At 38.4% G+C, this 13,577-nt stretch overlaps 1 protein-coding gene across 1 annotated transcript; it reads left to right on the forward strand.

Moving 5' to 3' along the window:
- Positions 1-6,882: 6,882 nt before the first annotated feature.
- Positions 6,883-9,807, forward strand: LOC126811541 (rho-related GTP-binding protein RhoA-D). The gene is made up of 3 exons (XM_050537227.1): positions 6,883-6,993; positions 7,139-7,308; positions 8,443-9,807. Exons 1-3 carry the CDS (start codon positions 6,969-6,971, stop codon positions 8,881-8,883), a joined length of 636 nt encoding a protein of 211 aa, XP_050393184.1. The 5' UTR covers positions 6,883-6,968; the 3' UTR covers positions 8,884-9,807.
- The last annotated feature ends 3,770 nt before the right edge of the window (positions 9,808-13,577 follow it).

Genomic DNA, 13,577 nt, shown 5'->3' on the forward strand with positions numbered 1-13,577 from the left:
GTTTGACGTATTTGTAGATAAAAATTATTTCCTATTTAGTGTAAATGGGTATTAAAATGACTAAAAGTTAGTAAAAGGCAGCATTCCGCCCGAAGCAGTAATGTCTTATGTAAACAATGCACGCGCCATTCAGCCAATGATTGACGCGGCGTGCTGTGACGGCACTTAAGGCAGTCATCGTTGACAGAGATATTACTCTAGACTCGTAATTCTCTGTGAACCAGATTGAGGTAGCCTAGCTAGGAAATGATATGAAATGGGGTTTAACGTCCTACTGTTCTGCTCCTAAACTGGGCTAATGAAGACATGCATGCGCCATACAGTGTGCTATGACTATGAGGGAAATTTAGCCCGGGCAGCGGCTCTACGGCCTACTCTTATATGTCGAATTCCAACTACCAAGGGATCTTTTACGTGCACGCCAATGTGTACACGGGACCTCGGGTTTTCGGCCCACTCGAACGACTAGACAGCTGTCCTTGTCAGGCCCCCGTCCTGCATCACTGACAAGGGGAAACCACGCTGGAAAATCTGGATGAACTTTCTCGGCCAATAGAGGGATTGAACACCCGACCTCCAGGTTAGCGAGCCAGCGTCTTACCCACTTAGCCACGTGACGTGATCCTTAGCCTAGCTAGGCCTAGGCTATAAAAACGTTGAGATTGGAGCATTTCGGTGATGATTGTGTGGAGTGTTGCATCCTACAAATATAGCTGATGAATTTTCAAAATTGAGTTTTCAAAAATAAATATTTATCTACTTCCGGTGGTGTGAGACGGTTCCTGATTAGATAACAATTCTTACCTCTCAACCCTCCGTGTTTCGAGATAAGAGATGATGCCATTAACTCCAACGTAGCACATGCGGGAGCGATTCGCACCCGGCATTTGTAAACAAAATTGACAATATTTGTAATCAAAACAACGATTGATTATTGTTATTTATAATATTTCTGCCACATCCAACTACAATTTAGCATATAATCCTACCTGAAACGGGTACAAATCGTCGTTTTTAAAATCAAGGCGTTAAGCCGTTACTAAGACCGCCATCATTTTAAACGATACGCTGTCATCATGAAGACGGGGCTAAATATAAGGCTTTTATAACAGCCAATCAAAAGGGCAATCTAAAGCAGTTTAACCAGGGGCGGATCTAGGAATTTTGAAAAGGGGGGGGGGGGGCGCCGCAAAATGAGGGCACTGACCGCGGAGACGGGGCACGCCGCTGAGAGGGGTTTTTGGGAGGAGGGGCATAGGCGTACGAGCTGGGGGGCCGCCCCCCCCCCCATTTTGGGCACCAAATGCTGGGAAAATTTGGGCACACAATTGTACTTTGTAAAAGTTGTATAAAAAAAATATTGCGTTCTTGAATGTGTCCAATTTAACAGCGAATTTATTATTATGTAACATACTAAGAACCTAACTACATTTTTGGGGCACCAACCTCCACCCCCCCCCCCCCCAGTCAAAAATTTCCCCGTAGGCCTATGAGGAGGGGGGCGGGGCCAAGAAAATTATCCGTCATTTCCTTGCATCTGTAGCAATTCCAAGAGCTATTTGGCTGATATTTTCGTCCGAGTAAACGTTCGGAAATCGTTGAAAAAGAGCCTTAAAATCGAGCAAAAAAAGTCAGTTGAACATGCGACTCGAAAATTGTCAAGGCGAGCGAGGCATTATGATGGGGAAAAAGACGAATCTATGCCCTAGCCACTTCACTATTTAAGCCTCGTAACTTGTACTGTATACTGTCCACACATGAAACAGTGTTACATCAAGATGCACTCATGCGCGTCAGTGATGGACATGAGTGTATACGCCGCCGATTCTACAAAATGCTATCATTGATGTCTGTCTATAGTCACTCTATACAACAAGAATTTGTTTGAAAGTGGAAGCATTAATCAGACCAGACTGGTGTGTTGGAGTCGATGGTTTGAGTCATTTGGGATCCCTGCAACGGGTTTGGAACGGACATATTTGGGGATGAGAAAAGACACTTTCAGCAGTAAAAAAGGGCACTGTCGAAAATTAGGGCGGGGGGGGGGCGCCCTCGCCCCCCCCCCCCCCCCCTTGGATCCGCCTCTGTTTTAACTACGAATGGATTTCGATGGCGGTGAATGTCAGACAAAAACAACGCTTCATTAATTTAAACGCGAATATTTGGAGTTAGGTGACATTTGTGCCACTACATTGTCCTCTGTAAGTTTAATTAATCATAATAGCATAAACTCATCTTATTTTAAAGATGTAACATGCATTAATAAAGAAATTGAGTTTGCCACTTTGAACTAAAAGCATCCAATCGTAGCTAAAATCAAACACATCAGTATATCTCAACGTTCTCGTAGCTAGTTCCTGATCAGTGATCAGTTCAGGAAAAGGTATTACGCATTGTATTTGCATGGACCTTATTATAACTTTTAAGGTCTATGGTATTTGGTTAAAGTTGTCATTAATAAACATACTTATTATGGTGTGTGTGTGTGTGAGTTAGTTGTATTTTATGTCCGCTTCCACCGAGGTGATATCGCAGACAATAACATGTTATGTATACATGGTGCAATAATTTACAATGTGATTAGTGAAATAAAGGATTAAAGATTTGTCCGGTTGAATGGTAGGGCGATGCACATCTTCCTTGGGGTTTGTTGGTGAGTGTGGGGCCTGGACCATTCTTCCTTTCATTTCATCTTCTAGTCCGGTATGGTGGTAGGTTTCATCTTTGATTCTGTTTGTTCTTTCCTTTTATTATTGGTTCTCTGAAGGAAGAATCCAGCACCTGAAAAGAAAGAGGAGAGAGAAAGAGGGTATCTGATCTTACAGCTGTTCTTGTTTTGATTTGTCTAGTAAGGCTTCGGGGAGAGGGGGGTGGTCTGCGGAAAGAGAGAGAGGGATAGAGAGAGTGTTGCTTATGGCAGTACGTTCTTTGAAAGATGAATATGTTAGTAGCTGTTAGTGGCATTACAATTTACATACATGAATATATGAATCGATCTACAATCAATGTTTATTTATTTTAAATAAGATTAAAAAAAAATAGAAAAAGTGATAAAATAAAATATAACTGAAAAATAATTGATATTATTTGGATAGGGTGTGTTACGTTTCCCTCTGTGGGGACATTTTTACATTTTAACCCTGTCGCGTTGTTTTAGTAGTGCAAGGCGGTTGGCGTTTCTCTCTAGGAGACAATTTTAACGCCTCGCCTTGCTATATGTTTTTAAATTTATTAGTTCATTTATTTAGTTTGGTTTAGTAGTGCAAGGTGGTTGGCGTTACCCTCTAGGGAACCTTTCTGCGCGCCACCTTGCTGTTGGTTCGTTACCTAGCTTTTGTTTTCGAATTTTTATATGAATTTTTTCATACCTATACATTCTATGAAGTCCCAGATAAGCTGGGAGGTCCAGTATCTTTCATCTGGATGTGAGGAAAGGAGAGAATTGAGACAAAAGGTTCTGCCTCTCTTTGTTAGATTGTTAATCATTGATTGTCGTTTGTTAGCTGATTGAAATCTATTAGTAAATGAGAGGCGGTTGCAATACGTCCACACGGGCATTTGATTGGTGTATAGGTGTAGTCTTTGACTACCTCTTTTGTTTTGAGCCTCGTGATGAGCTTTCATTTTGACTGAAGGATGATTGATGTAAACCTTGTCTACACGATTCAAGGAACATACAAGATTGCTATCTATAGCGATGGGTGTTTTCTTGTTTAGACGCGATTTCCATGTACTTTTTATCTTCTCTTTTGCTAAGTTTGCAAATTCCTGACTGCTATATTCTAAATTTTCTAGTTCGTTTAGTGACAACCCCTCCTTGGCTAGTTTGTCGGCTTGTTCGTTGCCGAAAATGTTGACGTGGGAAGGGATCCATGCAAGGATTACTTCCCTTCCAGTACTCTTAATTTTCTGATTAAGGTCCCTAACTTGATGGATTATGTCCTGTCCGCTTTTGAACTAGTTTGATTCTATGGATTTGATGCTGCTCAAGGGGCCAGACAAGATTACGGCTTTTTGGTGTGTTTGCGTAGCTAGCCATTCCATTGCAGTTTTAATGGCCATCAGTTCGGCGGTGTACATAGAACAATGTTCTGGTAGCCTTTCCCTGATATTTAGCTTTGCTTTGGGTATGTATAAGCCGTACCCTGTTGCTCCCTGTGTAGTGTTTTTGGATCCATCTGTGTAGATTTTGAGATGATCCGTCTATTTGGTGTCTATTAATTCTACTGCTAGTGCTCTAGCCTCTATGGGATTGGCGCGTCAGCTTGTGACGTCACATAAGTGCGTGTTAATGATTGGGTCGCTTAATTGCCAAGGTGGTGTGTCGGGGAAGGTTTTTGTCTCGATAATCGTTCGTTTTAAATTGTGCTTATTTAGGATGTTGTTTGACATTTGCCCAAATGTCATGGGCCTAGTTTTTTTCCAGCAGCCTATCCGTTGAAATTGTTTGAGACACTTATATGTTGGGCATCTTTCTTTTAGCATTTGTAGTTTACCCCAATACTTGATTGAGAGTTCTTCGCGCCCGAGATCAAGCGGGAACTCTCACAGCTCGTGTAGTGGGGCAGCTGCTTTGGTCCCTATAGCTGCTCTGGATTCTAGTCTTATCGCTTTACCTTGTATTATAGCTTACTATGTTGACTGTCACTTGCGTTTGCATACGTCAGATCGTTACACTTTTTGATAATTAACTATTTTGCAGATTGAATACTGGCCTGTATGATTGGGATTTTTCTGTGTCATTGTTATTTTAATTTTGTACTTCTTATTAAAATTTTTACAACTTCACAATATAGCCTATCTGTTTTATTACTCATATTAGGGGATCCAGGCTCAAAAATTATCGAAATGTAAGCGAAATGACCGTTTATGTCACGCGACCGGGGATTTTCCATCAAAACGAATTGCTAAGGCTCGATCACTCTATTGGTGAATCCGCGTCTTTTGTATTTCTACTTTTTATCGAAATAAACAAGAAAAACTCGACACCTTCTCATGATATAGCAATTCTGTAAATATTGATAGATAATAGTGTAGAAACCGATTTGACCGTAAGAAAATCTTAGGGGAAATCCTATCACGGGTAGTCAATGTACACCCTGTCCATAGCGGTGTGAGCTGACTCCCATAACTGCGCATGCGCTAAACTGTAATCACACACCAGGAACCATCTCGCACTGTCACACCGGCACCCCGACAATTTCAACAGACATACGACATTTTCACCCGACATTAAAAATGTCGTAATGTCGCGTAAAAATGTCGTATTTTCGGGTTAAAATGTCGTAATGTCGAGTTGTCGGCCATTTTCCTCTCAATACTATGATTATGTACACTGATCCTGGTGTTGGTCAAGAAAGTTCCCCGGGATTTTGCAGCGCGGTTTCTCCATGTCGTAGTGCAGGACAAAGGGCGTGACAAAGAAAAGTGGCTAGTATTGTAGATGGGACAAAAAAAAAAAAAAAAAAAAAAAAAATTAAAAACAAACAAGTTACTGTGTACACTTTGGCGTGCACATAAAAGAATCCTTCACAGTTGAAATTTGATGAAGAAATGCCACGGTCCATTGAAAATTTCCGTCACATCACTCTGCATAAGGCGACAACCTGACATCACGACATTTTAGCCAGACACTACAATGTCGCGTAAAAATGTCGTGATGTCGGGTTGTAATGTCGTGATGCCGGGTTGCGTGGTGTCGTGATGTCGGGTTGTCGCGGTGTCGGGTTATCGGCCTTATTCCTCTCAATACTATGATTATGTTCCCTGGGATTTTGCAGCGCGGTTTCTCCCGTACTTAACTAACGTACGAAAATTAATTGGTGGCTAGCTTTTTTTTCGCACGTATACAGTGAATGGCCATTTTGCTCAGTAATCCCAGCCAGAATTTGGCTATTTTCTAAATTTGCGTTAAAGTTTAAAATATTTGTTTTAGAACTGAAATAAATTAACTATTAGTCAATCCCAACGCAAAAAACATCAACACAATTGATTGTGTATATCTGAAATAGACACGACCGACGCACAAAATAGCGCCAACCATTCGCAGACGCTGTCATTGAAGACAACGTAAATTCTATGAGTTGTAGATGTTTATATTTTTGTGAAAAATCATTGGACGAAAAGAGAACACGTTGGGACTGTACGAATTATATAGTCTTTATGGGTGCAAAGGACACAATGCTGAAGATAAACAATTTAACGTGTTGTTGACCTCATGACCTGTGATGTGTAGATCACGTGATATGGATATCATGGCTATTGACTGTGTCTGAGATACTTCTCCGCAGGTAGCGTGTCTCAGATGTTCAGAATGGGTTTCTCCATGTCGGTAGTGCAGGACAAAAGGTGGCCTTGTAAAGAACAATGTCTGGTATTGCACATAGGACAAAAAAAACCTCCTGTCTACACCACGACAACCCTACATCACGACATTTTAGTCCGACAATACTACATTTTTACGCGACATTACGACATTTTTAACAAGGTCATTTCGGGACTAACACATGGTTCAATTTTATTTCAATAATTCGCTTGCGCGTAGGGGTCTTTAGCAGTGGGAGGACCCGGAGAAAACCCACGAGGTTAGACAGGCGACCCTATATCTTGTCACGTACAACCGGGGAATCCGTCATAATTGAAATAGATAATTTGGTGGTTGATTTCCAAGTAACACTTGACTTGGTGTATAACTTTAATAAGGTTATCGGATATAAACTCAACGACACACTTTAAATTGCATTGCGTGTATAATCAAATGGACGGGATTTTATGAATGAGTAATTGTTGAAGATCCGTGTGGCTTGATAAAGACACGGCCAATCAGTATCACCGTTATAAATAGCTTGAATTAACAAGGCATATATACCAGGACAGTCATATTTCAATTCATATATCTTGGAAAATTACAGTGCAAATTGCTTAATCTACTTAAGTTTAAATAATCTCTATAAAGTGAACAAATTACCATGTTTAAGTGTTTAAGAAGACAAGGTAGGAAATTTATTTATTTTCTACAAAATATAACAGGACAAGATGTCACGGCATTTCCTTTTTATTTTGTACTATTTTGTTCCTAATGTTTTTTTTTAAATAAGATTCTACTCAACTTTCTCTAAAAGCTTTTAAAACATTTCAGATAGTACACATGGGTGTGTAAATAGAAAGAAGATAATATTGGTAGGAGATGAAAAATGTGGTAAAACGTGTCTTCTCCAGCGATTTTCTCGGGGTACTTTCTCTGAGGCGTGTTACATGCCAACCTTATTTGAAGTAGAAACCATACCAGTAGAGCACGAAAACAAACAGGTATTTCATTGGCCGTTATATTGATAACTTAATGATGTGTACGTTTGTAAGGAATTTGACTGAATCATTGACCTGTGTCCGCTCCTAATATAAATTCGGTGACCACCCGGAAGCTCTCCAATAGATATATATATACGCATTTCCCTTCAGGAAAGGAATATACTTGATGAACCGTCTTCAACATTGTTCCAGGATTGTTACCAGATTTCTTCAGATTGAAGGCAAAGAGCTCATTAAGATCTAAAACCCTATTCTCAATGCAGTTAAAGAAAGTCAATATTCCAAGATTTCGTCAGATTTAAGACCAAAAGACAATCGAGACCCCAAAGGTTATTGACGGAATCAGTTATCAATGCATCATATGTTTTGTGGTGGAATCGGGCAACATCCCAAACTTAGGCTGCCTATCTACAGCTAGCTCCGGCTGAGAATAGGCCCTAAGCTAATTAACCGACATTTAAATTCCTACATCGACGATTTTAGTCGAAAACACTGAGTATGCTTTTAGAAAATTTTAAAAGTATTTATTTCTCTTCTATTGTCATATTGAATGAAATTAAATATGTTTATTTAGCCGCTGTGTGTATGAAAGATGTCAAACTAATCAAAGCCGAATCACAAAATAGTCCTCTAATTATTCAATATGGCGGCGCCCATGAAACATAATTTCACAGAGGCGGTTTTGTTTGCGAAAACAAATTTAGGAGTATCTAACCTTGTTTTGAAAGATAAACAGATTGAAACTCTAAAGACAGTTTACAATGGTAAAGAGTTTATTACAATATTACCCATAGCACATATTATATATCGCTTTTACGCGAGTGTCAGCGACATGCCGTGTTTACATAAAACACACGTGCGTGGGTTATTTTTACTTTGTTGTCCAAACAAAGTGGTGTCGAATCGATAAGTCCCGCCCCAAAATGATCACATGATCGTTTTAAATGGCGGATAATCAGTGCAGTGTCACATTCTGGGAAGTATGACGTAGATGGGTCGCTGCGTGCAGTATGATCGGGCAAGTCATATAGGGCTAACAAGAAAACATCGTATCTTTGTGTTTGGAAAAACCATCCGTGAACTGAAATATTTTTAGCCTACGGAGGAATTGTATATTCGTTTTGTTTATTTTAGGTGGAGTTAGTTTTGTGTGATACAGCGGGTCAAAGCGATTATAGTCGATTGAGACCAGTTTCCTACCCTGGAAGCGATGTCGTCATCATCTGTTTCTCATTGGACCATTCTGACAGTCTTGAAAATGTAGAATCAATATGGTGGCCGGAAATATGTCATTTCTGCGAAGGTGTCCCGATATTGCTTGTTGGAACTAAAAAAGATTTACGAGACAAGCATATCCCCAGGAATAGCGATTCAATGGTTGATAGTATTGATGAATTAATAGAAAAAGGTGACCTGTGTGTAAAATCGGAAAAAGGACAAGCTATAGCAGACAAGATTGGCGCTGTTGGATATTTAGAATGTTCGGCAAAACTAAATGATGGAGTGGAGACAATTTTTAGGGAAGTCACTCGAGTAGCCCTGACAATGAAACGAAAGAAAAAGCGAGGTTGGTAAACCTAACTCCAGAAATTATGGTTGAGTATTTTTTGTTAAAAGCAACAGCTCGTCTAAAAAGCAACAGCTCGTCTAATTGTTGGTCGACAAAAAATAAGACAAAGCCTGGTTAAAAACGTTATTTGCAATATCTTTTGTGTTAGGATTTGATTACGCCATTATTACGTGATATTGTGAAGATCGTGAACACTGAGAAATGGGTTAGTTATAAATATTAAATTAATGATATAGTAATATGTGAGTGTTATATTGAAGTATGTCATACGTTTACTTAGTCATTGAATGTGATGTGATGTGAAGGGCTATTGCGAGTATCTGATAAGTGCTCTATTCGCATAAATCTCTTGTAAAACACCATCCTAATCATGAACAGGAAGCATGCTAAATTTATATTGCGACATATTGTGACTGTTATGTTCTTCACTTGTGTCTGAAGAATACCCGACTTAAGATATCCCTACATTGGATTAGATTTGAGTCATGTCTGAATGATTTTGTATTTATCAGTCGCCAAAGATATGTTTTGTTATTGTTTTATTTGTTATAAACTGTATAAAACACAGGGCCACGATTGCCACAGAACGAAGTTTAGTACACTACATTCTTTGTTTTAAAAGGATGTAATTGTTGTTAATATACGGTAGATTTAACTTTTGATTATTCATGTATTTTTCTTAAAGATACATTATGTAAGATTTAGATAAAGAGCTAGTCATTCTGGCTATAATAGTTCGAAAATAGATAATGTAAAATGAATAATTTGAAAAAAATTAATTCAAATTACTCTATTGAGAGCGAGGATATTAGCCTTTGAAGGTTTGAAAATAATTTCAACCACCGTACTGGTTGTTCGAAGCTAAGTCTCGCTCCTCCATTTTAAGCTTAAATCAAAATATGACTGAACTGCTCTAATCTATTTAATATCGGAGAAATCCGATGCAATCGAGAGTTGAGTATGGCCTGGATAAGATAATTAATGTCTAATTAATAATTAGAAAACATTTCAGGACCCGCAATAGGCAAATTTAGCTCTTCGATAATGTATGTTTAAATTATCCTTTTTGTAAATATGTTGCATCTTTTATCTGGTTATGTATTAAAACAATTTTTTGTACCGTATATTAAAACATTTTAAAGTAAAAAATCTTATAATTATGTATGTTGTATGTCTTATAATCGAGTATCTTTATTTATTAATACATAGTTCGGAATTTGAGCCTAACAAGGCCAGTATTTTATCCCCCCCCCCAAAAAAAAAAAAAAAAAAAATAATAACAAGAACAAACTTTCCTCCCACTGCTAAAGACCCCTACGCACAAGCGAATTATTGAAATAAAATTAAACCATATGTTCGTCCCGAAATGACCTAGTTTGTGTCGAGTGGACGTTAAACCCCATTCTCTCTCTCTCCAATAGAGGATGCATGAACATTTCTGTAGATTTCTATAGATTTGTCTGATCATAAGTTTTCTTCCCTTGGAACGGTGTGATGTCCAGTTGTAAGGCTAGTGTAAAGCAATATAGCTTTTGGTATAATTAGATTTCAAAAGACGTTTTCATCAGCTCAATTAGACTAACTCTTACGAGTGTCTGTCAAATTTATCGCTAATTACAGGCATTCACCATGCATTTTACTATGATGGTCTATTAACGTGCTCGCCAACGAGTACACGTCCCACCAAAACTACGTCCTTCTACACACGTGAAATATACCGAGAAACTTGCTCGGCCATCATCGGGGTAAAACTTAGATGGAAGAAGAAAGAAGTCAGTGTACCATTATTAGAGTAGTGTTAAAGAGTGTTTGTTTTTATCTCGACACAATTCCAAAAATTAAGTAAAAGCCCAGCAACGTTCGTTAACGACTTGAAAGGCAAATCATCCACATGTACACTGTAAAAAACAATGACAACGCCGTCTTATATTAAAAGGGAGCGTCTTTGGTAATATATACTCTACAAAAAAAAGTATAATAATTAATTTTCCCCAAGGGTGACACGGCCGAATCCACCCTGGAAAAATCAAGGGGACCCTACCCAACAATAATCCACCGAGAAACATATATCAAACAAAAGTGGGTTCAGTGATAATTTGGCATTTGACGTCCCGACTAGGTCGCTTAAATAAAGTCACTGTACTGTACCATATAACCTATGAAGCATTAATTGGACTTTAAGTCCCATCCATTCGTTCATTCAGTCATTCATTCAGTCAGTCACTCAGTCATTTTATTGAAAGTTGAAATAGCTTTTAATCAATGAATATATTTTGCAATCCCGATAAACACCCAGTCTGTTAAACTCATTTCATTTAACTTTTCTACTGTTCTACTCTTGACAGGTTTGGTCGGTAAGTATATAAATCTAATATATTATATGGTTTGTTTTTTTTTATAAAACTAGGAAATATCACGAACCAAATTTTCATCATCCTAGGTCAGTGCTTATGTGGAGACTTAACCTCTCCCCCAAATTCTTAAACCTAACCTACATACCTGCCAACAATCACGTGTCCTAACTTTATTTACATCTCGGCGACCTTGACGAAAATTGAGCTGGCCTTAACAAATATACATGTATTTAGCCTTTGACAGACATTGCTTGTGGAATATGTCTAGCCTTGTTCTTCGAGTCCCTTGTTACAGATGGCGCTGAAACGCATCATGGTACACGATTCGTGTACCAATGGTAAAATGTTTATTTTGTCTTAAATATTGGATATCAGAAGCCCATCTTTTCCCGGTAAGATCACAACATCAATGTTGATTTAAATTGACAAATAATTCGTGTTTTCAATGTCGAAGACCGTGGGTGATATTAAGTTAAAGACTTAGCTACTTTAAAGTAGACTTTCATTTTTAAAAAAATAAAAACCAGCGGCTGCCAGCCAGGATCCGCCCACATTTTGCAAGAGATGGATAGAGAACAAGCTAAAAACAAACATGATTTTTTGTACAATCTGAAATGCGCAAATATCAAGATAGGTTGCCAGGCAACAAAACATACGCCCACAGCAGCTAATACAGGATATTATTATTTTCGTCGTTTGAGGGTTCACAAGGTTCTAAAATCTAAAACAAGGACCATAACACTGGAAGTAATCTACAGAAATTGATGAAATTCGACAGCCTTTTTCATTTTACTAATTCAAATAATGCATATAAATTTCATACAGATCGGATGATAACTTTTGTCGTTCGAACGTTCACAAGGTTCAACAAAGTAAAACAAGGGGCATAACTCTAGAAATAATTGACGGAAATTGCTGACATTCAATAAGCTTCTTCATTTCACCAATTTAAATGATGCACGTGAATTTCATACAGATTGAGTGATAACTTTTGTCGTTCGAGCGTTCACAAGATTCAACAAAATGAAAGAAGGGCCATAACTCTAGATGTAATTGACGGAAATTTGCTGAAACTCAATAGGCTTGTTCGTTTTACTAATTTAAACGATACATATAAATTTCATACAGAGCGTTCACAAGATTCAACAAAGTGAAACAAGGGCCATGACTCTAGATGTAATTAACGGAAATTGCTGAAATTCAATAGGATTTTTTGTTTTACTAATTTAAATGATGCATATAAATTTCATACAGATCGGTTGATAACTTGTGTCGTTAGAGCGACAAAGTGAAACAAGGGCCATAACCCCAGCAGAAATTAACGGAAGTTATTGGAATTAAATAGGTTTCCTCATCTGACTAATGCAAACAACATATATCAATTTCAAAACAATCAGATGATAAATGTAGTCTGTAGAGTGTTCACAAGAAATTGTGGACGACGGACGGACGGACGGAGGCGAAGCCAATATATGACCACATTTCCATGTGAGCGTATAAAAAGGGACTGAGATCTTTGGGATATAAAGATATGTTTAAGTTTCATCAGAATCGGATAAAAATTGTGACCTGTAGAGGGTCCACAACCTTCGTATTGCATACTTTTACACAATTTGCGTACAAAGGGTGGCCATTTTGTCGGGCAGTTTCATTTCGATTTTCCCGAAATTCAAATTCAACCTTCATTATGGTGGAATGGTGAAATATTTAAACGGTTTTTAAAATTGGAAAAAAATTTGCGACATCTAGAGAATCCGCAAGCTAAAAATGCGATTTTTCGAACAATCAGGGTCCATAATCCAGGAAGTTAAGTTCGGGTATCCGCGATTATCAAAAGGAACCAAGATCTTAGTGTGTAATGGTGATGTATTCACACGTCTTTTTTTTAAATCGGATAAAAATTGTGACCTCTACAGGGACCACAAGCTAAAAACGTGATTTTTTGTTCAATCAAGGGCCATAATTCAGAAAGTTACGATCCGATATGCGCGAATATCGAAAGGAACCAATATCTTTGGGTTATAAACATGTATTTCAAGTTTCATCGAAACCTTGATTTACCAGATGTTTACACTATTTGCGTTCGAGGGGCGGCCATTTTGTCCGGCAGATTTGGCCCGATTTTCATGAAATTGAACTCAACAAACATTAATTCAGGAAGTTACGATCCGGTATGCGCGAGAATTGCAAGGAACCGAGATCTATGGGTTATAATCATGCATTTCAAGTTTCATCAAAATCAGATGAAAATTGTGACCTCCAGAGAGTCCACAGCCCTGATACACAATATTTTGACACTATTTGCGAACGATGGGCGGCCATTTTGTCCGTCAGTGTCGGTCCGA

Source organism: Patella vulgata, chromosome 2, assembly GCF_932274485.2.
Source record: "Patella vulgata chromosome 2, xgPatVulg1.2, whole genome shotgun sequence".
Lineage (NCBI taxonomy): Eukaryota > Metazoa > Mollusca > Gastropoda > Patellidae > Patella > Patella vulgata.

What these genes read in the sequence shown, in the direction of transcription:
- LOC126811541 (XM_050537227.1), top strand. Translation starts at nt 6,969, where the DNA reads ATGTTTAAGTGTTTAAGAAGACAAG. An exon ending in TAAGTGTTTAAGAAGACAAG is followed by an intron (nt 6,994 to 7,138) that starts GTAGGAAATTTA and finishes AAAACATTTCAG; the next exon opens with ATAGTACACATGGGTGTGTA. An exon ending in TAGAGCACGAAAACAAACAG is followed by an intron (nt 7,309 to 8,442) that starts GTATTTCATTGG and finishes TGTTTATTTTAG; the next exon opens with GTGGAGTTAGTTTTGTGTGA.